The sequence below is a fragment of the Rhipicephalus microplus genome, chromosome 6, assembly GCF_043290135.1.
Source record: "Rhipicephalus microplus isolate Deutch F79 chromosome 6, USDA_Rmic, whole genome shotgun sequence".
Classification (NCBI taxonomy): domain Eukaryota; kingdom Metazoa; phylum Arthropoda; class Arachnida; order Ixodida; family Ixodidae; genus Rhipicephalus; species Rhipicephalus microplus.
Window position 1 is genome coordinate 54,737,501 of NC_134705.1, and position 26,989 is coordinate 54,764,489.

General features: G+C 44.0%; 1 protein-coding gene across 1 annotated transcript in view; it reads right to left on the reverse strand.

The window, feature by feature from the left end:
• The window catches only part of LOC142765262 (cytochrome P450 2C54-like), a 59,956-nt gene extending 35,049 nt beyond the window's left edge, over nucleotides 1-24,907 (reverse strand). The window contains exons 1-3 of the mRNA XM_075865976.1: nucleotides 24,787-24,907; nucleotides 23,589-23,695; nucleotides 1,869-2,170 (exon numbers count right to left, since the gene is read on the reverse strand). Coding sequence (XP_075722091.1) covers nucleotides 1,869-2,170; nucleotides 23,589-23,687 — 401 coding nt within the window. The 5' untranslated portion in view covers nucleotides 23,688-23,695; nucleotides 24,787-24,907. The remainder of the gene's footprint in view (nucleotides 1-1,868; nucleotides 2,171-23,588; nucleotides 23,696-24,786) is intronic.
• Nucleotides 24,908-26,989: the final 2,082 nt, after the last annotated feature.

Genomic DNA, 26,989 nt, shown 5'->3' on the forward strand with positions numbered 1-26,989 from the left:
AGCCAGCGCTTTCCTAAAGTGATCATTTCGTACCTTTGACAGATTCTAATAGTCAACTCCGCTGCAATAACAAAATATTATGCAACTAAGAGTAATTCTTTCTTATATGCATGGACATTGCTCATTCCTACAACGCATCAAGTAACAGTTTGGGTTCATGTGGAGGTTCATTAAAATGCTTACTATGCCTCGGAACATACAAACGATGTCTTCAATGTTTATGTACTAGAAAGTTCTCTCCATACTACTTTTCATTTCGTAGCAGTGGGGTTCCGATTAGTTGGCGCTGTGAACGCTTCGAAAAATTTCTAACCTCAGTAATAACAACAGCATGGCAGTTAATGTTGTCTAATTTTCAATCAACTCTACTACTGTAGCTTTTCTTTATGGATTTTTTGTGTGTTATATACGTTATTTTTAGCCTGTAAACGGAAAAGGGAAAGTATACGGCAACACCGTAATGTGCAGCTTCAACTCTGCACGAGCCGCTCTTGGCTAACAAAGTGGAAAGATGCATCTTCGCATCAACTTCGAAACTGCCCGCGTCATCAAAACGAAAAATAGCGGCTTCCATTGGCGCTTCCTAACATATCCAAACAACAGATGGAAGTATTAACTACCCAACTATAACCCTGGTTAGTGTGTATGTTAGTGTATGTTAGTGCGAACTCGCTTTTCTTAACCACTGGAGAAAAAAAAACGCAGCAACATGAGAGTTGTGAGACCGACAGAAAAGAGGGGACAGTGGCTAAGAAAAGCGGCTTACTTCGTAGCTGATCGGATAGTAGTCATCTGCTCAAAAAGAGACCGAGTGGGTCTCAATACTCAGGGCTGCTTTGCAATTGTACTGTTAAATATCACAGACAAAGTAGCTATATAGATTGTTTTATCTATTATTTTATAGTGAAAGCTATAAAACAGCTGTTACATATAAAAATGCTGCGAAAATACATCTCGTTTTAGAGCAAAATGCTTTTATGAAATAATGAGGGCCAGTTTTGGCGCTGTACTAGTCCTTCGTCGCCGCTGCTGGTGTCTAAATCCACTGTCGCACAAAACAAGAAAGCATAAAAAAATAAATACACCGGGTAGAATGGGATTAAAATCGGGGTCTCTGTGTGGTAGCCCAGTACTCCACCACTAAGCTATGCCAGTGCTTGAAACTTTGTTGCAACCCAACTCTGTACAGGCTTGATGTCAGATAAGGGATCGCGTTCACTTATTATTTCAAGCCTTTTGGAGCGATAAACCAGGCGTCTCACAATGCAAATAGCGTAACTAGTGAGTCGTTGAATGCTCCAAGCTATGTACGCGTGTTATAGACACGGCAAAACTCTGTTAAGGTGTAAATTGGTTGACTGTGTGGAAGTGTGATAGAAGTAGTCGCCCCAAGAGTGTTTCAAGGAATGCTCTAGGGAGACTGCTCTTCCAGCTTTGTCTTTTACTTTGCTGCCCATTGCATGCAAGCGTGGCCTTTTTTCCCCCTTAGATAAAATAAGTAGTATATATATATATATATATATATATATATATATATATATATATATATATATATATATATATACGATTGAAATAAACTTGTCGATAAGGACAAATCTTTTATAAAAGCATAATCTTTCACTATTGAGAAATTATTAATTCTGTTTACTAGCCTGCCTTTTCAAGTCACATGGCACTATGTATCGTTGGTAGATAGCTGTACACTTGCAGAAGTCAGAATTACTGTTCTCCGGCGCTGATGTCTTGGTTAACGATGAAGGAAAGTTTTTGTACAACTGTTGGTTACATGCTTCCTATTCTGATATGAAGGCTTCAGTCACGCATTGGCAATTTTTTGTGTAGTATAGAATCGCAGCATGGTAACTCACATGATGAAATTGTCAAAGTTCTTGATTGCGTCCTTCATCTTGAAGATCTTTGTAAAAGGTAAGAACGATGCGATGGCTTGGCAGACGCGAGGCCAGAAGTGGTAGTGGGGCATTGTTTGCAAAAGCACGAACACCCGTGCCGATGTAGCGTTCAGTTCATCGCGCACACGCTTGTCACTTTGTATTCTTGGCATGAAGAAGGATGCGAGCTGGTTTACAGAGCACTCCATGAACTGTAATCCAAAGTACACTGGCTTCCCTTCGGCTTTCTCTATTTCTTCCTCTAACATACGGAACTCAATCTGTTGAGGAAAAAAACAGAGGGCACATGAAACATTCGTGCTAATTCAATCGCTGTGTTTGTTGGTACTGCAGTCGTTTTCAGTTGGCGAGCACTAGCAAACAGAATACTTTCTAGAGGTCCATCTTGGCTTATGCGGCGGGTGCACTCAATTACAACCACTCTCCGTTAAATTTTCTATCCATATAGTCAGTCAGTCAGTCAGTCAGTCAGTCAAGAACTTTAATATATGGTCCTGAGGAGTTTAAGCCACCAGGGTGCCCACGTGGGACATCCTAGCAGCCGCTACCGTAGGCGACGCCCGAGTCGGGGCTGGAACGTGGTGGCGTTCCGCCAGTTCTTGGGCCCTCTGGACTGCCTTAAGTTGGTTTCGGAGATTGGGGCTCCTGAGTGCCTCCTCCCAGTCGGACTCACTGGTGAGAGGTCCCTGAGGTAACGCGGGACATTGCCAGAGCATGTGCGCGAGTGAACAGTACACTTCTGTGCAATCTGGGCACTGTGAATTTATGTCTGAGTTATAATGGCTGAGTCGGCCCCGTGATGGGTACGATCTCGTTTGTAACATTCTAAAGGCTACTTCTTGCGCGCGTTCGAGTTTTGAATGGGGTAAAGGGTATCGGCTTCTGTTGTGTCGGTAGTGGGAGGTAATTTCATGGAAGGTGAGTAGTGGGTCATTAAACTGCACGTCTGGGCCCAGCTCTTCGGTGGCTGATTGATCGTCACGGCGGGTCAGTTCTCGTGCTCGATCATGAGCCATTTCGTTGAGGTTGGGTTGTTGTGGGTGAACGTCTTTGCCCATGTGGGCAGGGAACCAAGAGAGGTAGTGCGAGCCCGTATATTTCCGTGTTTGTAAAATGCGGGCTGCTTCTGGAGCGATGTTGCCGGTTTCGTAAGCCCGAATGGCGGCGCGAGAGTCTGTGAAGACATTAGTGAGTGAGGGGTCGGTCATCGCTAAAGCTATAGCAACTTGTTCGGCTATGGCGCTTGTTGATAGCCTAACCGAGGCGGCTGAGCGTAGGGCTCCGTCGCCATCTACTACCGCGAGTGCGAAAGAGGAGGAGTTACCGTATTGCGCTGCGTCGACGAATGCGGTAGAGTTGCGATTCGCGGCGGTACGGTTTAGGATCGCGCGAGCGCGGGCCAGCCGTCTGCCTTTGTTGTGTTGTGGGTGGACATTTCGCGGAAATGGGGTTACCATGTAAGTAGCTCGGACAACTCTGGGGAGGGTTACTGCGCGTTCAAGGCAGGGGTGTGGGGACATGCCGGCCTCGCTTAGAAGTCGGCGGCCTGCCTTGGAGGAGGAGAGGCGGATCACTTGGGCCGTGGTCTGGGCCTCGATCACTTCATCGATGCCGTTGTGCATGCCTAGTTGGTCGAGACGGGAAGTGCTCGTGTTTTGAGGCAAACCAAGGACTTGTTTAATGCTTTTGCGCATGAGTGTGTTTAGTTTCGTCTTTTCTACCTTCGTCCAGTTGTGGGCAGAGGCGACGTAATTGATGTGACTCCATATACGTTAAATTTTCTGTTCATATATATACTTAAAGGCTTTATACTGGTGCTGAGATGGTACTGATCTCATAATGTTAAGCGAAATATGAAAATATTGTCATAATAAATTTTTACTTTTATGCTGAAAACATTGTATTGTGATTTACTGCTTCGTAACCAATTTGATATTTAGTTGACCAAAGGCGTAGGGCTTCTTAGGTCATGATACAAGCAATATCATTACGTTTTATCAATGGCTCAGCAGTGACTATTTACTCTTCGCGAATACACCAGAGGATAATACTCCTATACAAATATGAACTATACAGATGCGCATCTTGTGATGCTGTGTTCTTTTGTAATACCTGTATGCAAAACATTAAAAGATCTTCATGACTTCCATGTGCAAACGGCTAAACAATCAACAGGTGAAGTTTACTTCACACAAAAGCACTTTGACTTGGGCGATTTGGTACATAATTGGACAGGCTTCAGTGCGATTTAGTCAAGTACCATAGGAGACACAGAACAAAGGCGAGCGCTGAATCACAAATGAGTTTATTTGCACTTGAACAAGCCTTTTTATGCACCAAACCCTGCCTGTATTACCTCTACACTGAAGAGCAAGGTAAAAGACGTTATGATAAAAGACAATAGACATTTTAGTAAATGCACAAAAGAGCACGGATTGAATGCACGCAATAAAGGTGGTAGCTATCTCGCCGAGCAGTGTAAGCCTTGTGGCTGCACACCGAATTTCAACGGCACCAAAATTTTAAAAAAGAGCCAAAGATAGGACTGAGCTCGAAATTGTTCTAGCGTTTTTCATTGATAAAGCTGGTGATCATAGTGTAAGCCTGCCTTCTGTGACCCTAACAGACGCTGAGGTTGACTTCTTTAGATGGTTTTATTTGACGTGTTGGTTCGCTCTCGCAAATTTGTCGTATTTTGGTCTTTTATTCTACCTAACGCTTGTTTTTCTTGACACGAACTAGTTCGTAATCCCAGAGCGTAGTTTAACACCCCGGCGACGCGTCATTTTGTTTACCACAGTTCGTTCTTGGGCGTCTTATAGTGATTCTGCACGCTTTTAGTTATGTAGAGCGCGAGCCTCCCAGGAGCCCAAGAAAGTGTTGTTTTAGTAAGTGACGCCGATATCTGTTCTCTAGGATGTTATGTATTGTTGTTTTATCCCCACGTGCTTTTCTGGTTTTTATTGCTTCTTCCTTTGGACACTCACTTTACTTATCACTAGGAGAAGTTCAACATTTCACGCCCTGCTCTTGGTCAGCTTTATTTTGAAGGTGCCGTATTTGAAGTATAAACATGTGCCGTCTTGGTTTCGAAGTTCAGCCTGCCTTGTGTAATATAGGTGTGAATTATTTTCGATTTTGGTCACACTGTAGGCATTTGTTTTTTTTTTTTTTGGTTTTCGTTTAGAAATCCTGGGTTCCATTTGTATCGTCTTTTATCTTGCTCTTCTGTGTATAGGTATTACAAGCAGGTTTCAAGCGCACAAAAAGGCTTGTTCAAGTGAAAATAGTCTCAGATGTAAGTCAGCGCTCGTCTGTGTTCTGTGTGTTTCGTATGGTTTTCGACTAAATCACGCTGAAGCCTACGCAATTACTTCACCCGTTGATGTGTGTTAAGAACGGCATAACTCTCATATTTCCTTGTCAAAGTGCCAGCGCGACTGTTAAATGGAAATAGACAGCGCTATTTTGCTCAGACAAAATCATCCAAATAGTTTTCACTTTGTTTTACCAAACCTTCATACTTTCCTCACGAGGGAGCTTTGTCTTTCTTGGCATATACCGCGCAACATGCAACCTCAGCTCCAGTTCGTCCGCCGGCACGCACAAATGAGATACCAAAATCGCACTATCAGCAAAGCAGAAGAAAGTAGGGTCTATTACACAGACGCAACTCGCGTAGCAAACGGACACACGCTGAGGGAGGTTAGCGGCACACGTGACACATAATATAGTAGGTGCTGCCTGAATCTCCTCTTCATCTTCAGTAACTAACTGGGACTAGGTTCTGACTGTTACCCTGGCCATCCAACACACGTTCAGCGTGTTGGACAGCCATACTCCTCAGTTTCGAAGTGGCATGTCGAGATTTCCTAAGAAGTCGCGGTATTCCCGAAACATTTCATTTTATTCTTTAACGCACTTGAAAGTTGCTTCAGACAAAAGCCACATCATACGCCTGCTCGGGGCTGATGGTCACGCCATAGAGCATGATAATGAACTCGCTCATTCATCCTCTCGAGAACTCGCACATCGAGCAGCCTCGCACCCTGTGGCGCCTAACACAGAGGTAGGTTCCCCACTTCTCACATAACACGAGGTCACACAGCAATGCATACGCCAACAACAGCGATACCAACTCCCACTAATGTCATTCAACGAGAAGAGACTGTCGCACTTCGCCGGCTCCAGACCTGAAATTCCCCAAATCTGCGATTTATGCATAAAATATGCCCAACTTATTATAGGAAGCCAAAGCAACGCATGGTGGTGCTGCAACTCTGGACATTCAGCGCCATTTTTGGTAGACAAGTGGAAATCGGGGATGTATATTGCGCGTTTTATCCTCCCGACAATGTGATGCCGCTCGCTTACGTGCCTGTGCAGAGGGCGCGCGCGGCGTTTGAGTCACCTTACAAAGTACCGCCTGCACTGCGGCTTCAGAAAGATTTCTGAGATGGACAAGCACTTTCGAGAAGCGAATCTAACGAAACCACTAAAGCTCGTTGGCCAAGTTTATGATGTGGAGCAGACGACGGAAGAGGAGGACGCCTGACTCACAGCGGAATGCATTTTTCAGGTCCGTGACAATACTATGTATAACGTATGCCTCGAGGTAAGTCTCATTCTGTCGACATGAATCCTCGTACTCTATCGATGTACTGCGTTGACGTTAATGAAAACCATATAATTGTTGTTTGGATGTGGTATCTAGCAATAGCAGCCGTGTACTGTCATGTGGAGATGTTCGCGGTGTGGTAAAGAGTAAATAACAACTAAAGTTATACGGTCATAGCATTAAAATGTCTGAGAGGTTTTATAGTCATGTCCGCCGTGCGGTAGGCGCATGACTTGCTCAGGTCACCGTGAAGCAGCAAGCTGAAGATTAACCGCAGTGAGTCAAGTTGAAGTGCTCGCCTCGTTTTTAAAGACGATAGTCTTTCTTTGGGACCTTCGACGGAAAAATTTTGTTCTGTCTGTCTGTCTGTCTGTCTTTCTGTCTGTCTGTCTGTCTGTCTGTTTGTTTGCCCACCCTTAACGTTACCCTAAATGGTACCAAAGTGGCCAAACGATAGTCCAAACGGCCGACCCCATCCGCAGCGACCACCAATATTGCTCAAGGTTCAGCATTCACACTTGTGCGATTGTCAATTAAACAGCAAGTATTGCGCATATATGAGGCACCATAACAACACGTCAATATTCTGTATGTGTGTCTTTTACCAGAAAAGGCATACATAAGTAATTCTAAGGACCGTAGCATTTATCCCGTTGCGCTGACCATGCAACGCTTGCACAAAAAGGCAAGTGTTTCCAACGCTTTGCTAAGACGACATGGCGGTGGCCCCTCTCCATCGCCTTGCGTTCTACCCCTTATCACCTCTGAGACGGGTGCGCAGGGCGCTCGCGCTTCGTTTTCCAAGATAACTGCCAGATAGCGCTCATGTCTCGCATGGGACGTGACTTGATGCGCTCATTCGCCTCCAATGCACGCTCGAGGAACTCTAACGCAGCGCCTCCAGAATACCATTCACCGTTTTTCTTGCGCAGAACATCAAATAAACGTTTTGCTTACTCTCTCCAGACGCAAGACTATCATCTTTCGACGACATTTGCAGTATAACTTGCAGGTACGGGGCCAATTTTTTTCTCCTTTCTTTTTGTCCGGCTCTCATGTCATGCTTGCTCTATCTTTAGCGAACGCGCCAGTGTTCGCCGTCATTGACTTGCTGAGAAACTGATACAGCTTTACACGTGGCGCGTGTCCCTTGGTGGTGTCTGCATTGTTGTAGCAGCCCACAACACAACAACACTTCGGACCTCGTGGACGCTTCTGTGGGTCCGCTTCTGCAATTGTAAAGGCAAATCGCACAGTGAGCGTATGGTTATAGCGCGCCAAGCTAACGGCACGGCGCTCAAGTTCCCCACACCGACTGCCGAACGCGTTGCGCGCGTGTCCCACGCGTTGCCGTTTTGACAAAACACACAGACTCGCCTGCGACCTCCCCTGCACCTCTCCTCAAATTTTCTGGAGCTCACCGCCTGGGTCAGGCACGGCGTTGTCGTCGCTCCGGGAACATGAGCTTCTGTTCCCTATACGGACGCCTATCGAAGACGTGACACTGCTCCAGAGCCTTTCACGTCATTTGGCAGTGTGGCACCGCCTACTTGACTCCCCTCTTACCAACCCTATTGTTGGAAGTCCCCTTCAAGAAGTTGCTGAGGTCTATCAGTTGCTCGTTCCGAGGGCCCGGGCTGTTGCATAGGTTGTCATAGGTGTTCCTGGTTAGGAACCGTACCTTCTTCAAATTTAAATGAAAATGGTTTCCGCAGCACCGCCTGTTGACATAAAATCGTGGGCAAAGAAAGCAAATTGCCAAGCTCTTTAAGCACTAACAATGACTCGTGCTCACCTGTTCCTCTGTGAGCAGATGTAAAAAATAAAAAGTAGAGAGCGCGCTCTTTACATTGGAACTTTGTACCCAGAGAAAGGACACCTTAAAGGTTGACAAACATGCAGACGAACGCGTTCGCTGTAGGCTCGTGAACAACTGTGCGAAACCCACAAAACAAGCATGTTGGATGCTTGCTTGAACATGCGGGATGATAGGGAACTCATGAATTTTGTCAATATTTCTGGCCTGGTTTCCAGTAAACAGACAGTTGTAACTGCTGTGTATTTTACGCGAGGGCTTTTAATGAAGTGAAACGGTTTTTTCTGCTCACCACATGTTTTCCGCTTTCAGAAATAATAGAAGGGGCCGTCTAGTAACTTATTGAGTTTATGGTAAGATTGTCATGGGAAGACCTTGGACATCAAGGACATCAGAAGAACAGCCTGGATACAACGCCAGGCGATAGCAACCAAATAGTCTTGTTCAAAATTATCGCGGAATCAGTCATGGTGTACCAGAATCACCACAAGGCGATTAGAAGTAGAAATATTCCAAAGTATTAACGAAAGATAACCCCCTACCAGCACATGTCGAGTTTGGTATTGGCCTGGCGCTGCGAACCACGCTTGTATGACGTCAGTTCGAAGATTCGCACAATTTCGTGGCTGAACGCTGTATCTAAAGCACCTTCGTGATAAAACTCCACAAAGAAGCAGTTCAGTCGGTCATCGTGCGTGTGGTGGTACTGGTGATGTTCTAACAACCATAGGTGCCCGCTTTAACGCTCATTTTAAAAGCACCACACTTTCTTTCTTAAAACTGCAGCCGCTTGTCTTCGCGGCAATTACTGCGCAGTGGTGAAAAGCTGTGCATCTATGCATCTATATGACCACCCGCCCGTGAAAGTGCATTAGATTTAACAACTATCCTAAGGACCCGAAGCTGAGGAAGAATTAGATAGTCGAACTGAGAAAGAGAAAGCGCCCCATGCCTTCATTGACCATGCGCAGCAATCACTTTGCTAGAAGTAATATTGCTATACCTGCTTTACGCTCCACTATTCGGTAAATTTGCAACCGTGTTTCAGTGCCTCGCCAGTACTTCAGCCATTCATTGCACGCTGGCTACAGGCGTAGCTGACTTACACCAGGTGAGGTGCCGACCCAATCCAACCGCGAAGGCCCCTGGACAGGGAGCCGATGACACCACCTCCGAATTGTCTCGGGTAAGCACGCCTCGTGGGTGCAGCTGAACTACATCGGACATCTGAGACCTCATCTTTATGTGGTTCGTGTACGTACATATATACACAGTTTACTGATCACGAAAAGCGCGCGCCAAGCGCACTGGTTACCCTAAATTCATTAGTGAAACTTATTCTTGCTGTTAGTACACATTCCTTAATGGTTGACTCGTAATCTTTGTGGCCCTGTGTGTAGAATTACAATCAGCGATAACTATTTGCTGTATTCTCATACCCGAGGGATGGCCCTGTGCGGTATTATTATGAACTGCGTCATCTATGAGCAAACATTACTGATCCAAACTGCCGTCATTTTCATCGGCTTGGGGATGCATTAAGGTGGAACTTGTCCACATCTCGAGTCACACCACCACCTACCCCCGAAGACTCTTCGTAGTACGATACAGCAAAAGCTTGTTCCCTGCCGATGCCGTTAGCTGAAATACAAAATGAATATCTCAAATTTGGTTTTTTTATGCCGTCTTTCATTTCGAGTAGATGGCATGAACGTTCAATTTACTGCCGAAGCAGCAATTTAAACAGCTGCTCTCCAGTAATTATCTCGCGCGTTGTTTTCAAATGCCAGATTTGCATAAATCCGCAATTCTCACACATATCATCGTGTTCAACGTCACTATCGTTTCAATCCAGAAAAAAATATCCCAAGAAAAGGGGCAGGCTTCTCTTAAGAATTGTTGAGAAAGATAACGTCCTTTCCATGGGCGGACGAACAACATCGAGGCAAAGAGCAGTACTTCACCTATGCGCAGTACTCGATCGCCATGGGGACGTTGTGCGGTGGGCTCACAGTTTCACGAGTTTGCAGAATCAGAACCGCTACGGTGATGTTATCTCCATTGACGGCATTGGCTGCGCACATTGAAAAACGTGGCATGCGTCGTACACCGCCGTGCCGTCGATGAGACACCTCGTCGTTTCACTAGCTGCATCTACATGCTAGTAGATGCTGGAAAAATGTGCGCTGATTAGAATTTCGAAAGAAACATCCGAACTAATTAGTATCGCACGACGGAAACTGCAAATGATGAGTGAGAACACTAACACATAGTTTCCCCTTCTTAACAGCAATGAGTTCGGGGGCATTGGAGTGCTGATAGGCCATCTGGGAGGTTTCTCGGCCCTGTCGATGGGGCTGCATTTTAAAGCAAATTCATAATTGCATTCGAAAACATTCGTTGTGGGCGTTATTTTACCGTTGTAGAGAAAAGGACGAGCCGCCGTCCCCGTAGTGAAGCCCTCCCCCCCCCCCCCCCCGTCGACCTCTTTATTCCTATGTTCAGATCTGATCTTAAATTATTGATGATAGTGTCACTCGTCGTATTCTACACAATATTTAACATCCTCCGCGCCCCAACAGTGACTACTGACGATGGAGAACACTAACACACACAGTTTCTCAGCGCACACTTTTTGTTCATTTCTTCTTGTATCGGGTCCGAGTTAATCCATGCAGGTCAGTCGGACTGTTTACCGGTGTTTGGTCTTCCAGTGGTGGCTCCGACGTTTGTTCCACTCTCGTGCCTTTAAACGTGTTCCCTTGATGGGCTTGTGCGGTTTATGAGCAGTTTTCGTTCGTAAATTCATTGATTGATTGATTTGTGGGGTTTAACGTCCCAAAACCACCATATCATTATGAGAGACGCCGTAGTGGAGGGCTCCGGAAATTTCGACCACCTGGGGTTTTTTAACGTGCACCAAAATCTGAGCACACGGGCCTACAACATTTCCGCCTCCATCGGAAATGCAGCCGCCGTAGCCGGGATTCATCCCGCGACCTGCGTGTCAGCAGCCGAGTACCTTATCCATTAGACCACCGCGGCGGGGCGTATCAAAATTCATGATGCTGACTTTTCCACTAGGGTTTGCAGGAGCTATTTCTGAGAAGTTTTCTCGAGTTCTTGGTCTTGCCTGCAGTCACCTTGCAATCATTGGCCTTTTTGCTGTGCCTTGATGTGGGCTTTCCCGCTTTTGACTTTGACGCTGTTTTGTTATTTTTCATCTTAGATGAAATAAGGCGTTTGGTGTGTGTTTTTTTCAACACTGACGTATGCAGATTTCTTAAACTGTGGATGCGATCAGTATAACGGGATTTCTTCAGCGTCCTCGTAGTCTTCCTTCCGTTTCTTTTCGAGTGACTAGCTGGCCTTGTTTTACTATCTGCAGGCCACTGTGTGCATTTCTGGGAAGACCTATTAGGAAAGTGACCTGCTGTTTTCGGTGGGCACTAATCTTCAAGATCTGGTGGGTCGTCTTCTACACAATATTTACCGTCTTCTGCGCCCCAACACTGATGACTGATGACGGAGAACACTAACACACACAGTTTTTCAGTACACACTTTTTGTTCATTTGTTCTTGTATTAGGTCCGAGTCAAAGCATGCTTCCCGATTTCCCTTCATCAAAGTCTCTCCCACCAGGTATACTTGAATAGCTGATGCAGCAGGTTCCCTTCACTGATGCAGCAGGCTGACGAAACTTCTAAAGTCGTGGAAGGGGTCTCAAGTCTTTGAAGTTGTTGTTCAGTGCTGATCTTCAAGATTGTACTCTCTGCAGAGGGAAAGCTTGTCTGTCGGCTTCCAGTGTGTTCGTCTATTTGTCGTGAAGTCAACTCATCAAGCGTCTGTGCGACAAGATCACCATCGAAGAAGCATTGGCTAGGTTTTAGTGCTATAGACGAGAAGCCCGTTTTTTTCGCTTTTGTTCTAATCCGCCCTTTTATCAATTCCGGCTCAGCTTACCGAGCCTTCAACGCGTCTTTGATCTTATACTCTGCTCTGACTTTTTCTCGAATAATCTGGTGAGAATAGTTGTCTGCTTCCTCCATCTCCGCTTCTAAATGTTCAATGGGAACTGCATCTTCTACCTCTTTGTCAATTTCTCTGAGATTCTTGTACTTGTTAGTCTAAATTCTGTGAAAATTTGTCCGCTCACTTATTTGTGGGCGATCCATATGCACAAGGCGTTTGATGTTTTCGATGGCTTGCGTGATGGCCTTGCGTACTAGACTGCGACTTTCGAAGATGGCCTCCATAATCCGGTCCAGTGTCGGCTACAGGGAAAATTACTGGCCGGCCGCGTCACGTGGCGAAGTCGGTGCCACAACGCCAGTGATCACAGAAGGTCGGCACAACGATAATCCGTCAGCTCCCAGGCTGTCATTCTTTACGATCTGGATGTCGGCGATGGTTGGGCCTCGCATACAAGCTTCTCGTAACGGCGGCTTCGCGAAGTCCTCCAGGCTACAAATGCGGTCAAGAAATCAAGAAATGCACATTGTCTAACCTTCGAAGGCCCTTTCTCCCGGGTTTTACGGTACCAATATGATGTGGAGAAAAGGACTAGCTGCCGTCCCCATGACGAAGCCTTTGCTTTGCTTTGCTTTGCTATCCTAGATACATGGCACGTACCCACTTCGGGGGATTGGCCAAGAATGCAACGTAGAGACTTATGATGATGATGATGATCCTTGTTGTTCTGGCGCACACCCACAAAGGGGGATCGGCCAAGAACCGGGCGGCAGGATCTTTAAGTAAAAGGCTTATGGTTTTAAACCACAAACAAATTTTGGATTGAAAAAAAATATCTATATAGGAACAAAAGGAATAGAGAAAAAGGAGTGTATCTGAGCAGGGATCGATACAGGCTATCAGATGTGATTTGAGACAGAGCTAATGGTGGGCCTAAAACAAATGATATATATATATATATATATATATATATATATATATATATATATATATATATATATATATATATATATATATATATATACGGCACTTTATCATGGCTATCGCTTTGTTTCAATTATGTAGCCAAATACCACAGAGCAGACGTCCCTATGCCTATCACCATCAGCCTGACTGCGTCCACTGCAGGACAAAGACCTCTCCCATGTTCCGCCACTTAACCCGGTCCTGTGCTTGCTGCTGCCAATTTATACCCGCAAACTTCTCAATCTCAACTGCCCACCTAACCTTCTGTCTCCCCCTAACCCGCTTCCCTTCTCTGGGAATTCAGTTTGTTACCCTTAATGACCAGCGGTTATCCTGTCTACGCACTACATGCCCGGCCCATGTCCATTTATGCGTATGACATGACATTTCTTTTTCTTTATTTCAACTATGATATCCTTAACCCCCGTTTGTTCCCTAATCCACTCTGCTCTCTTCTTGTCTCTTAAGGTTACACCTACCATTTTTCTTTCCATTGCTCGCTGCGTCGTCCTCAATTTAAGCTGAACCCTCTTTGTAAGTCTCCAGGTTTCTGCTCCGTAGCTAAGTACCGGCAAGATACAGCTGTTATATGCCTTCCTCTTGAGGGATAGTGGCAATCTACCTGTCATAATTTGAGAGTGCTTGCCGCATGTGCCTATGCCTATAACGCTATGCCTATAACCAAGTTTAATGCTGCCATACGATAAAATTACTGCCACATTTAACTCTAATCCTAAATTTTCAAGTGGAGCTACCAGGTATCTTTTTTGTTGATAATAGACAGTTAAATTTAAAAAAAAGTTTAACCACCCGTCAACCTCTTCTTTATTCCTATGTTCAGATCTCATCTTGACCTAATGATGATAGTGTCACTCGTCGTCTTCTACACAATATTTAACAACCCTCACGAGTGTTTGCATGATCCTGCGGAGGCGCTCGCAGGGAACGAAGCTGTTTGGACTGCCTCGCTGTCCTCGCTGTCCTTCATGTTTCCTCCGGTGCTTCCTGAGGCCTGAGCGTCCGGTTTCACTTCGAGATCTACCCCCGCTGCTACTTCAAGGGCACCTTCGTGCTTCTTCCTGTGGGGGAGCGGCCGGATCGGGCGGTGCTGTTAAGCCTATTAACCTGATGTCTCTTTCCTCTCCCGGCCAGGCATATTCTGCCTGGTCGGCTTCCCTTTATAACAGTGATTTGCCAATCGATATATTTTTGCGCAGTGGTCTGAAGAGCGTTCCTGTGGCCCTGGTTCCAACCAACGGCGAGTCTATTCACATGAAAAATCCGAAAATAATTCGGGAAGAACCCCGGAAGATTTCCGATTATTACCAAATGATTACTGAGGTGCGTCAGTTTGGACGTGGAGGCATCCTGTGTTGCTCGCCGGACCAGGCTTGCATCACAAATCTTCTAAAATGCACAACGTTTGCCTCAAACCCGGTGAGCTGTTTTGTACCTGTCCGTTTGGCCTGTGTGAAGGGACTAGTTCAAGGAGTGGACTTGAGCCTTTCACCACCCTACATACTTGAATTGTTTGCGGCCGCAGGAGCAGTCTCTGTATTTCGATGCTCGCGAAACGTTGAGAACAAAAAGGTACCCACAAAATCAGTGATCGTGACTTTTGCCGGCACGGTTTGATTGATTGATTTGTGGTGTTTAACGTCCCAAAAGCACCATATGATTATGAGAGACGCCGTTGTGGAGGGCTCCGGAAATTTCGACCACCTGGGGTTCTTTAACGTGCACCCAAATCTGAGCACACGGGCCTACAACATTTCCGCCTCCACTTTTGCCGGCAAGGCTCGACCAACCAAAATTAAGGCATGGCCACTAATTTATTGTGTAGATGCACTATCCCCTCGCCCACAGCAGTGCAAAAAATGCTGGAGGTATGGGCTTACCATCAAGGGGTGTAGATCGGATGTGAGCTGTCGCACAAGTTCTGACCAACATAAACCCGATAAATGTTCAACCCAAGAGTTGAGATGCTGTCTATGCAGAGGAAATCACGCGGCTGACAATGAAAGTTGCTCATGAGGACATGTGAGTTGCAACTTCTAGAGATCATCGAACAACAACGATGCTCCCGGCATGAGGCCCGATCTATACTTTCTGAGCGCTCCGTGGCTATGCCTCCGTTGCCAACCGGGCAAAGCAGATGCTTGAGTCGTCGTTGCCTGATTTAATAACATCAACGGTGGAAAGGGCAATGACGAAGCATAAGGAGTCTCTATTCGTGAGCCTAATGGCGTCATTGGCAAAAATAGTGAGCACTCAGTTGAATCAAATGTTGCAGGGAGGTAGGTAACCAACCTACCGTTCCCCCTTCTCTACCTTCACCAGTTAAGGTTACTGATATTCCATCGGAACCAGGCCCATCGAAGTCAAAGCCAGACACGCCAAACTCTGGCCGTAGAAATAATTATGCCTCTTGAACAGGACCTAGATTGGAGCTCGGACTCCGATTCTCATGTCTCACAACCAGAACAAATGGACTCTGACTCTAGAAATATGAAAAGACGTGCTTCTCCTGAGGCATAACGCTCCTCAATTAGCCCTAAATCAAGAAATAACAGATATCAGAAGGAAAACCCATCAAAAGGGATTTTTTTAAAGGATAGCATCTTGGAGAAAGCAGTGAGTGCTGCTGGTATCTATTTAAAATAGTGAATTCAAAAGTACTACAGTGGAATTGCCGCTCCATTTTTTCAGCAGCTACAGACTTACTTCAACTTTGCGACAATTATTCTCCTGATATTGTTGCTTTACAAGAAACTTGGCTTGAAGAAAATAGGTATTTTAGGATTAAAAATTACCGCACATTCCGTCTAGACCGCGCAACTCGGGGTGGATATTTGGCTATATTTTTCTGATCTAAAATCGCCCATAGAGCTAAAATTATTTATCAGTCAATGACTTCAGAAAGCGAGATTTTAGCAATAAGCATTACTATTCCTGGGTCCCTCCCATTCTCATTTAATTATGCTTATTTTCCTGCGGGGCTTCTAAATTCTTCCGATCTGAATACTGCAGTTCACTATTGTTAAAAAGATATTGTATTAGTAGGTGACGTCAATTCTCATCCTATTTTGTGGGGTTTTAAAAGTGATCTGAATGGCAAACGTTTATGGGATTGGGTGAACAAGAATAACTTTATATGCATAAACACAAAAACTCCTACTTTTATAAGTAATCAGTCATCCTCGGTACTCGATCTAACTTTTGCTAACACTAACCTCTCTATCTTATCATGGTCTGCGAATAACTCGGGAACAAGTAGTGACCATATACCAATATTGTTCGAGGTGGCATGTCCAATAACCTCCAAGAATAGATCTTCTGTAACACATGGAAACTTTAAAAATTTTGAGAAATCGTTACGAGGAACTTTATCTAACCAAACGAATGATGCAGAACTAGACGCCCTCTGAATTAGCGACATTTTAAAATAGTCATTAAATAAATCAGAATTCACCATTGAAAGCTCTAAACCATCTACCAACCCTTGGTGGAATGCAGACTGTTCGCGGGCTTATAGATTAAGAAAAGCAGCATGTAAAAAATTAATTTTCAACCAGTGTCCTAGGAACTAAAGTGATTATAAGTGTGCGGCCGCTATTTTTAAGAGAACCTTCGTTAATGCAAAGGACAAATTTAACAACGACCGATGTGAGTTTCTGTCAATGCCGGCCAATAGAAAAGCACGTTCTCACTTTCTGAGAATTAAGAAAGTTCTTCCGGTACAAAGAAAAATAGAATCTGTAGTATCATCCCCAGATGACCTGAAGGCCCTTCTAGAAGATATAGCTCAGGGCCTAGAAAGTCGCTTCACGGCACTTCTCTCATACCAAGCCCAGTCTCCCTATAGGGCTGAGGATTTTCAAGAGGTTACACCTGCAGAATTAGCAAACGTAGTCAGAACACTACCCCATTCTGCTCCTGGTTCTGATGGCATGACGACGTCGGTGATAAAATCAGTGCATAAAAAAATGGCAGCATATCCACTGAGTGAATGATGGAGAGTGGGGCGAAGCATTCGTCCATCCTAGCGTCCGTCTGTGTGACCGTCCATGCGTCTGTTCGTGCGCCCGTCCCTGCGTTCGTTCATGCATCCGCCCCTGCGTCCGTTCATGCGTCCATCCATGCATCTGTCTGTGTGTCCGTTCGTCAATCTATTCAACACTCCAAGTCCCACCATCTCGCATATTTTTATCATATATTCCCCATATAGAAGCACCGCCATTCAGTGGACATTCCAAGGACTAAACGAGAGGTGGCACACGCACACTTTCTTACGGCTTGCGCTTCGGGTCTACTTCCCACCTTCAACCACCTTGAGTTCATGGTATATACTAGTTCAATGTATTCATGGCACTGCAGCCCAATGCTCGCTAAACCTTTCTAAAACCAAGGAGGTTACGCCCAGCGAGTATAACGTAGCAACCTTTTCCTTTCAGATAGTGTTCAATGTACATGCCAGTGGCTGCTAATGTGAAATTAGAGACAGGAGGATTCAGCTTTTAATTTCTTACGGCTTGCGCTTCGTATCTGCTTCCCCCCTTTAACCACCTCGAATTCATTCATGGTATATACTAGTTCATTGTATTCATGGCCCTGCGGCTGAACGCTCGCTAAACCTTTCTAAAACTAAGGAGGTTACACCCAGCGAGTATAATGTAGCAACCCTTTCTTGTCCGATAGTGCTCAATGTACATGCCAATGGCTGCTAATGCGGATCGCAGCGTGCGCGTTGACTAAAAGCCGAATGCTCCTGTCTCTCATTCCCCATCAGCAGCCATTGGCATGTACATTGAGCACTATTTTTTATTGTTAAACAACGCACAGAAGAAATCTCTCACCGGCACCACCTTGGAGGTCAAATGTTATACCTATTTCGGGTATGTGCTACTGGTGGTTACCTGACCTGACTGGAGAGCGACAACAGTGATTCTATTTTTAAAAAAACAAGGCGCTGGGTTTACCTTAGATAATATCAGGCCCATTGCACTTACATCGTACCTAGAAAAACTGGTTGAAAGAACTTTATATAGACGTATAGACCGATGGATGTCAGAAAAACTGACTCTGAGCCCATGTCAAATTGGATTCAGACGTGGTTGCTCCATTTGGTGTGCGCACGTGGATCTCGAAAGCAGAATTCAACTTGCTCGATATCAGAAACAATACTCCGCTTTGGTAACCTTAGATATCACAAAAGCCTATGATAGCGTGGAGCCTGTGAAACTGCTAGATTCACTTCAGAACTTAGGACTGCCTCAATACTTTGTGGCCTGGATCCATGCTTTCTTAGGTGATAGAGAATTTTACTGCTCGCAATCTGATGTCAACTCTTCAATATACAGGCAAACGAGAGGTATACCACAAGGGTCAGTACTATCGCCCTTATTATTTAATGCACTACTATGTACCATTCCCATACAGCAAGATGTAGAGGTCTATGTGTATGCCAATGATATATCATTTTTGCTGCGTCGGTGGACATTCGCACACTGTACCTTATTCTGCAGACATACACAAATAGCCTGAAAACGTGGCTGGAGGATAGCAACCTATGCCTCATTATAAACAAAAGCACAATCATAGTTTTCGCACAAAATGCCCCAGTGCGAATTTCACTAATGTACCGACAAGACGCCATACCTCAGGTAGAGTCAGTTAAGTACTTGGGGCTAACCTACACCGAAACACTTAACTGGAGTCCCCACATGGAAAACATGGCTGCTAAAGGAGCACGTGCCGTAGGGATGCTACGCAGGCTCAGTAATTACCGTGCCGGTTTGCGTAGAGTCGTGCTCGTTATGATATATTGCATGTACATTCAACCGATACTAGAATTCGGCTGTGTTTTGTTTTCTGGCACTCCGGTCTACAAAGTTCGACCACTGATTCTGATAGAACGCGAATCTTTACGCTTATGCCTAGGGCTACCCAAATATGTTGCCAAATATGCTATACGAAGAATTCCGCCTGCCTTCTCTTATCAAAAGATTTCATATTCTAACAGTACGTACATTCCTTAAAATCAATGCATCACCTCAGCGGAGGGCACAGTATGTGTTCATTAACCAGCAGACATCCTTCCTCAACCACCAATGGCCTAAATTAAAGTGTCCTCAAATAATATTTACTCATAAACATTTGGAGCCGTTAAGAGTTAACCTTTGGGAAACACGTGTGCTCAACACTGTAGATGCAATTAGAATTGAACTAGACAATATATATCCAAATAATGCAAAAGTTTACCATATCAGTATATAAATGGCATTTTGGAAGGTCATTTGGCCAATCTAGAAACATCCATTGTGATAGCGACTGTCGCTTCTGTTTATGAAGAAAAGGCTGGCGTAGGAATCGTATCATCCTCTCTAGATTGGGCTTTCTCAATTCGATTACCCGACTTTTCACCTATTTACCAAGCTGAACTACTGGCAATAGTCCTAGCATTGCGTAAAGTGCCGTAAGATCTGTCAGCGGTGATTGTTCTAACAGATTGTTTCTCGGTCTGTACTGCCTTAAACTCACCAACTTTTTCGCGTACTTTAGAAACTTTCTACTCGCTCATTCCTACACATGTGCGACTCGTCCGACTAGTTTGGGTACCAGGCCATGGAGGTTTAGCTCTGAATGAGCATGCAGATGCACCAGCTGTATCTTCCCTTGATTGTCCTGTTTTACCTATTTTGCCTCCTTCGGAATATATCACAGCAGCACGCTTGAAAAACGCACAACGGCCAATATCTTTGAAAAATCTTCTTTGTTTGTATCAGGCTACCCACAGCTAAAGTTCCCTTGGAAGAACAAGTGGTGTTCATCAAGAAAGGAAGAAATAGTGATTACCAGGCTGCGTTGTCAAGTCCCCTCAGTGAACTTTTACCTTCACAGGTAGTTTCTCGCAGAGTCGCCTTTGTGCCTTTATTGTAATGAGAGGGAATTTTTGGAGCACTTTTTTTGTCATGCTGAAAATTCAAAACTTAAAGGAAAAATCTACTAGAAGAACCCCTACGAAAGTTGGGCTTAAACTTGACACTTCCGGTGATTCTTTCATTTGGCGCAGTCGCATTGGGATTCAGCCACAGGAGCGTTTTTACCGCTGTTAAAAATGTCTTACGAGAATCTAAAAGAATGGAATGCTAAAAATAAGTAACTTCAGTTGTTTTATGTATAATTTTTTCTGTTTTATGTGTTTATTATGTTTTTAAGGTTTTTTTTTGTTAAGAAATTTAACACCTTCATATCATTACCTATATTACCTAATTAATCCAACCCTCTCTTTCAAGAAGTGAATCAATTTAAAAAGCAAGGCACCATCCCATTCATGTCCTATCCCCCTAGGAGGGGGTTGCGCCAAGGTGTTGAGGAACCAACCAACCAACCAAGCCTCGAGAGTTGTTTTTTCGACAAAATTCGCGCCAGAAGCAGACGATCCACGCCCAGGAGCAGCCGCTGATGCAGCGTGATTGATGGCGGAGTTCACAAACTGACGTCACACGCGAGAGGGCTCAACTCCAAGATCTCGAGGCCAATAGCTTCTCAGAACGTTGAATGCCTATTTCAAGTGCCCTACACAATACTTGTAAATCCGAAGCATTTCTTGGCGAACTTCGGCGACTTTGAGCGTATCCATCAATCTATCCATCTATCTATCTCACCGCCTACGACGCTTAGTTCTCCAGGCCGTTTGGGTAATGGTATCGATACCAAACTTGAGATAACATAACTGTATGACAAGCATATCTGACAAGTCATAACATGAAAAGTATGACATGTATGTCATAAGTGTCATGATTAACATTTCATGGTCTTGCTATTCTTGAGGCAGTTTCCTTCACTTGACATGTTGAAAAACTAGTATGGTATGACAAGATTGCATGGTGAACACAAGCGACAAACCCTAACATGAAAATCATGACATGCCTGTCATGTAACATGACTACATGCCATGCTCATGATCTGCTCGCGGCTGTTTCGCTAGCGTCAGAAACACCAAATTTGGTATCACGCTACGTGAATGGATGACGAAGGTACCATACTGGTGCAAACATAATAAACATGAGATGCGTATCGTGTAACAACATGACGACATGCTACGCTCATGATGAGCTCGCGGCCGTTTGGCTAGTTTCACATGGGCCAAATTCGGTATTACGTGACGCGAACGGACGACATAGCTAAATGACGCATCCAAACATAATAATCATGACATGTGTGTCATGTAACAACATGACTACATACCACACTCATGATGCGCTCACGGCCGTTTTGCTAGCTTATTATGCCAAATTTTGTATTACGTGACGTCAATGGTAGACAAGGGTATGTGACTGGTACAAACATAATAGTCCTAAGATGCATCTCATGTGAGAGCATGACCACATGCAACAGTCAAGGTGCCAATGCACTTGGACGTGACCTGGCGCGAGTGCGCGCCAGCGTTGCCACGCTAGGTGCCACTTCTGTCATATCATCGCAGGCGCGTGCCGCGCTGCGTTGCTTTGACGCATGCGCGTTTCAACGCATGCGACATCCCTTCGTCACGAAGAGAGGCAGACCCAGTTTTCTCTGGGTAACGCATCTGCGCGAAAGGCAGCATGTGCATTTCGCACCGGTTGCCGTCATGCCGCGCCGACGAACGCTGGTCGCGCCGATCCCACCTGGCGTCAGACTATAGAGTGCTCGCCTTTTGCTAACGTAGCGTCACTGTGCCCAGCGTTACGTTGGAGTACATTCGGCCTTTCATGATGCACTAGCGTCCGTTTCGCAAGCTACCCATACACCAAATTTGGTATTACGTTACGTCAGTAGATGACGAAGGTATATGACTAGTGCAAACATGATAATCATGACACGCGTGCCTTGTAAGAACATGACTACATAACACGTTCATAGCGTGCTCGCGCCAGTTTCGCATGCGCCACATGTACTAAATTTGGCATCACGTGACGTGAATACATGGCGGAGGTAAACGACACATAAAAACATGATAATCACGACACGGAAGTCGTGTACGGCATAATTTACCTCCACCTCGTAACGTTGTGGTAACTTTAAAGTGACATATCAATCTTCCTCATTCGTGCTTTGCACATCATCGACTCCCACTGTACGTGGGATGTGCCAATTTTATTTTTCCTTGCAAATAAGCGCAGGACTCGCTGCACGTCTGTAAGGAAACACGCGAAACTAACTATGCAGCCTATTCATTTCTTGATGCTTTTGCAACGAATGATGATTAAATATGTCTGAAAGTTTTGCATTGGGTCGACTTTCAGAACAATCGCTTGTTCGGTATTTCACATGTTTTGAAGCGTCACGCGATTCTACGCGTCTGCTACGCAGTAATACCTGTGTTGGAGACTCCCTCTACTGTATGGTATTCATATAGCGTTTTTCAACGCAGTGCCAGGGATTAGCATGACGAATTTCTAAACAAGTGCGTGCCCCGTGGACAATTTTTGTTCGATTCTCATACGAACGAGAAGATTTATTATCTATTTTATTTGACAATTTTTTATATTTGACACAGCGCCAATGTTGACACCAGAATTTCGGCGAAATGAGCTCGTTAAAGCCATCGCTTCGAAATCGGGCTTTATGAGCAGCTTCCAAGAATCAGCACTATCTATCTGTCTGTTGTACTCGGTGCAGCTTGGCTGTTTTAGGTGCACATTTCTTTACGGGAGTGTAACAGCTCAGTTTGTAAAACAAGCTTCTGAGAACGGTACGTGACAAAACAAGAATGCGTGAATGTGCGACAAAATAACACAGCTCCTTTTATTCAAATAACGTGTTCATGCTTTGAGGATTATTTCAAGATAACCTAGCTGAATACCTGCCTCTCGATATAAATATTAGGCGAACGTTGTCTACCTGCACATGTTAAATGACTGAACATCTTAAAAAATTTTTACGACATACAATCAGCTGAAGCGGCGTCCTGGGTGCTCAGAAGCAAGCTTAACACGTCTTAGAGTTTGGAGCTGGCCAACTAACTATGTTGAGTATTGGTCCGGGTAAAGTGATCATAGTCGCAGAAAGCAGTACAAGGCTACAAGAATAACTGTTGAATCATATGAACGCTGCGAAACTGTTACATACCTATGAAATACAACGCCCAATGTAAGAGTGCAATTATCAAGAACTTAGATAATAATTTCCCAATTCATCTGTAGTACTGCGACTTACAGGAGGTTACTTAAGAAGTCGTTTTGGTAGCCACGTGTGTTCCCTTCAATTGTTCTAATAAACATAGAGTGGCACTTATCTGCACTTTGCTTCCGGCATGCTCACCGCCAGTTTGTCTTCCACCGTCGACTTTCCAAAGCCGAGGTCTCGTAGCGTCCTAATGCAGAAGTTTCTGTTATCCCTCCAGACCTTGCCATTCATCATCAACACACCTACAGAAAATCATGAGACAAAAATGCTTTTTCACTAGAATATCAGAACACGTGCTTCTAGAGGGGGCAATGAGTTAATGGGTACGCTTTTGTAATCAGTAATGACTCGCCTGAAGTTTGTATGGTCAATTGTTGAATAAAGGAATGAGTGTGTTAATTGCTGTTTGAATTCCAGCTGGACTACTCAGCTGCAATTGATAAAAATGGGAACGTTTCATCTACCGAGAAACCAGTTTCGCCTTGTAGCCAGGTTCAGGTCAATAGTGAAAACCCTCAGGCATTGAAATAATGTCGATTCTTCGAGTTATGACATCTAAAATTTTAATATCCCAAAGGTTGTTTAGTATGTAAGGCAAAATATTTGTTAAATATACAATCTGTGCTTTTAAGTGAATAGCGCTACGCAGTTGACAGAATTGATCATCAATTGATGTGCGTGCCCAGAATATGTTCGACGAATGCTGGCATCGTTGACAGACATTGTTATTCATCGATAGAATCGATGCGGTGAAGACAACACCAAGTCACTGCAACGGTACAGGAATCATCACTTAGCCCCGCCGCGGTGGTCTAGTGGCTAAGGTACTCGGCTGCTGACCCGCAGGTCGCGGGTTCATATCCCGGCTGCGGCGGCTGCATTTCCGATGGAGGCGGAAATGTTGTAGGCCCGTGTGCTCAGATTTGGGTGCACGTTAAAGAACCCCAGGTGGTCGAAATTTCCGGAGCCCTCCACTACGGCGTCTCTCATAATCATGAAGTGGTTTTGGGACGTTAAACCCCACATATCAATCAATCAGGAATCATCACTTATTATCAATCCTATGCTTAGCCAGGCAAATATTAACATATTGAATCAAAGCAGAACAATGATGTACTGGTTATAGCTAGCGCTGCGCAGGTAATGGCGTACGTGTACTCTTGAGACGCCACTAGGTCATTCACGAGGCACCACCTAGCAGACTTTTTTTTACCATTCTAATTGAACGCATTCTAGCAGGTTCTACCTGCTTGAAGTATTCGCCATGCAGATCTTATGTCAAATCCTGACAATGAAGGTAATAAACAATTGAACTTTTCTTTGCCAAACTAACCTTTGTAGCTGCCGCAACCGAAATTTATGATTTCTGGTCGGTCGAGTACATGGTTATCCACAGAGAATTTTTTTATAGATTCAATGTCGTTGAGCACCACAATACTTCTAAAGTAACTTCTTAGTCTAGAAGAGAAAAAAAAGTCAAGAACAATAAAGCAAACTGTAACAACAGGTATGCTGGCAGTTATTGAAGATATGCTGGCAGTTTTTGAAAACTACCGGCTTATGGAACTCATCCAGGCTTAGAGGCAAATCCTATCGACCTTTGTATCTTTAGGCGACTCGCTCCAGCTCCTACGCTGAAGCCACTCTAATCTATTTTTAGTGAGGATGGCACTATATATAAGTGTATTCGATTAGATTGTACCTCATTGCTCTGTCATTATTTATTTATTTTATTTATTTATTTATTTAACAGTACTGCCAATCTCATCAGATATTATACCAGTGAAGGCATATGAAAACGAATATTTGTTTACATAGATTCATATTGATAGAAAACACAAAAAAGCTGGAATTACAAAATTGCATGCAAACCATAGGTTATACATTCCCATTAAAGAACGCGCAATCAAACAATTTTAGTAATAGCAAAACAAAATCATGAACTAGTTTATCGTTAAAAACGACCACGAAAAGATTATGCATGCATTTGCAATATGGGGTAGGGAAAACAAGTAGACATTTTTATTGAACAACTTATTCAAAGAATGTTATGTACAATAAACTAATCGAAAAACATGTCACTTGAAAATAACAACCATAATAAACAAAACTTTTGTATTAGCAATATGACACTGACTTGTTTATTGGGTTTATTGATGACGTGATGTTGTTAGTGCGATTTGCGAGGTAAGCAATTCGCTTTCAATCGCAGCTGTAAACACGTTTATAGATGATTCAGTGCTTAAGGTGGGTTTCAGCGAGTTCCAATCTTTATAGTTAGAGGGAAAAGTGAGTATTTAAAGCAATTAGTGTTAAAAGAGTATTCTACAAGAGTATGGGAATGATTATGACGGGTTGGTCTGCCGTGAAAAAAAAAAGATAGATACCTTGATGTATCTATTTTTATTATGTTGTGGAGTAGTTGAAACATTAGTTTTAGTCTTCTTAGTCTTGTTCGGTTCTGTAGTGTTAAAATTCCAGCGTTATTGAGTAGGTGCGTCGGTGAGTTTGTCAGTCTATGCTTGCTAAAATTAAACCTTATTGCTTTTCTCTGAACCGCTTCTATTTTATTAATCTGTTGGTGGGTATACGGGAACCAGACAGGGCTGGCATAATCTAATATAGATCTGACGAGGGTAGTATAAGCTATTATATTTGTATTTGGTGGTGTGAGTTTAAGTCGTCTTTTCAATAAAGATAGTCTTTTTGTGGCTGTGTTAGTAATATCATCATTGTGGGTATCCCATCTGAGGTCGTTTGAAATCGTTATTTCTAGATATTTGTGGCTAGAGACATGGTAGAAAGCTAAGGGGCAGTTGTCAATCGTGGAAGAAAAGTTGGCCCTGCGTTTTTCGCGAATTATTGTCATGGAGACACATTTACCAATATTAGGGGCATTTGCCATTTTTCGCACCACGTGTGTACATCTTCTAGCGCTCGGTTAAGAATTAGGTGATACGTAGGAGTATTAATTTAATGGTAAAGTACGCAGTCATCAGCAAAGAGCCTTAGTTTTACTTCAGTTGAGAGGGGCAGATCATTAATGAATATTATGAATAATATTGGTGCTAATACGCTGTCCTGTGGCACGCCTGACGTGACTGCTGCTATTCTAGAGGTGGTGTCCAGACTGTACAAATTGTGAGCGATTGGTTAAGTAATCCTTAATTCAGTGAACAATGGTGCTATCTCCAAGAGTAACTTCTAATTTACTTATTAATTTTGTATGGAAAACACGATCAAATGCCTTTGAAAAGTCTAAGAAGATCACGTCAATTTGTTTATCGTTATCAATGGACTTGGCTGCATCGTGTATTAATTCTCAAAGTTGAGTAACTGTTGAAAAGCCTTTTCGGAAACCGTGTAGTACAGGAGACAGAATATGATTTTTTTCTAAATAAATACTTATGTGTTTCACTATCATATGTTCTAACAATTTACACACAGAACAAGGTCGTGATATTGGCCTGTAATTTAAAACCGTGGTTTTTCTGCCTGCTTTGTGTATTTGTATAATTTTTGTGGTTTTCCATAGT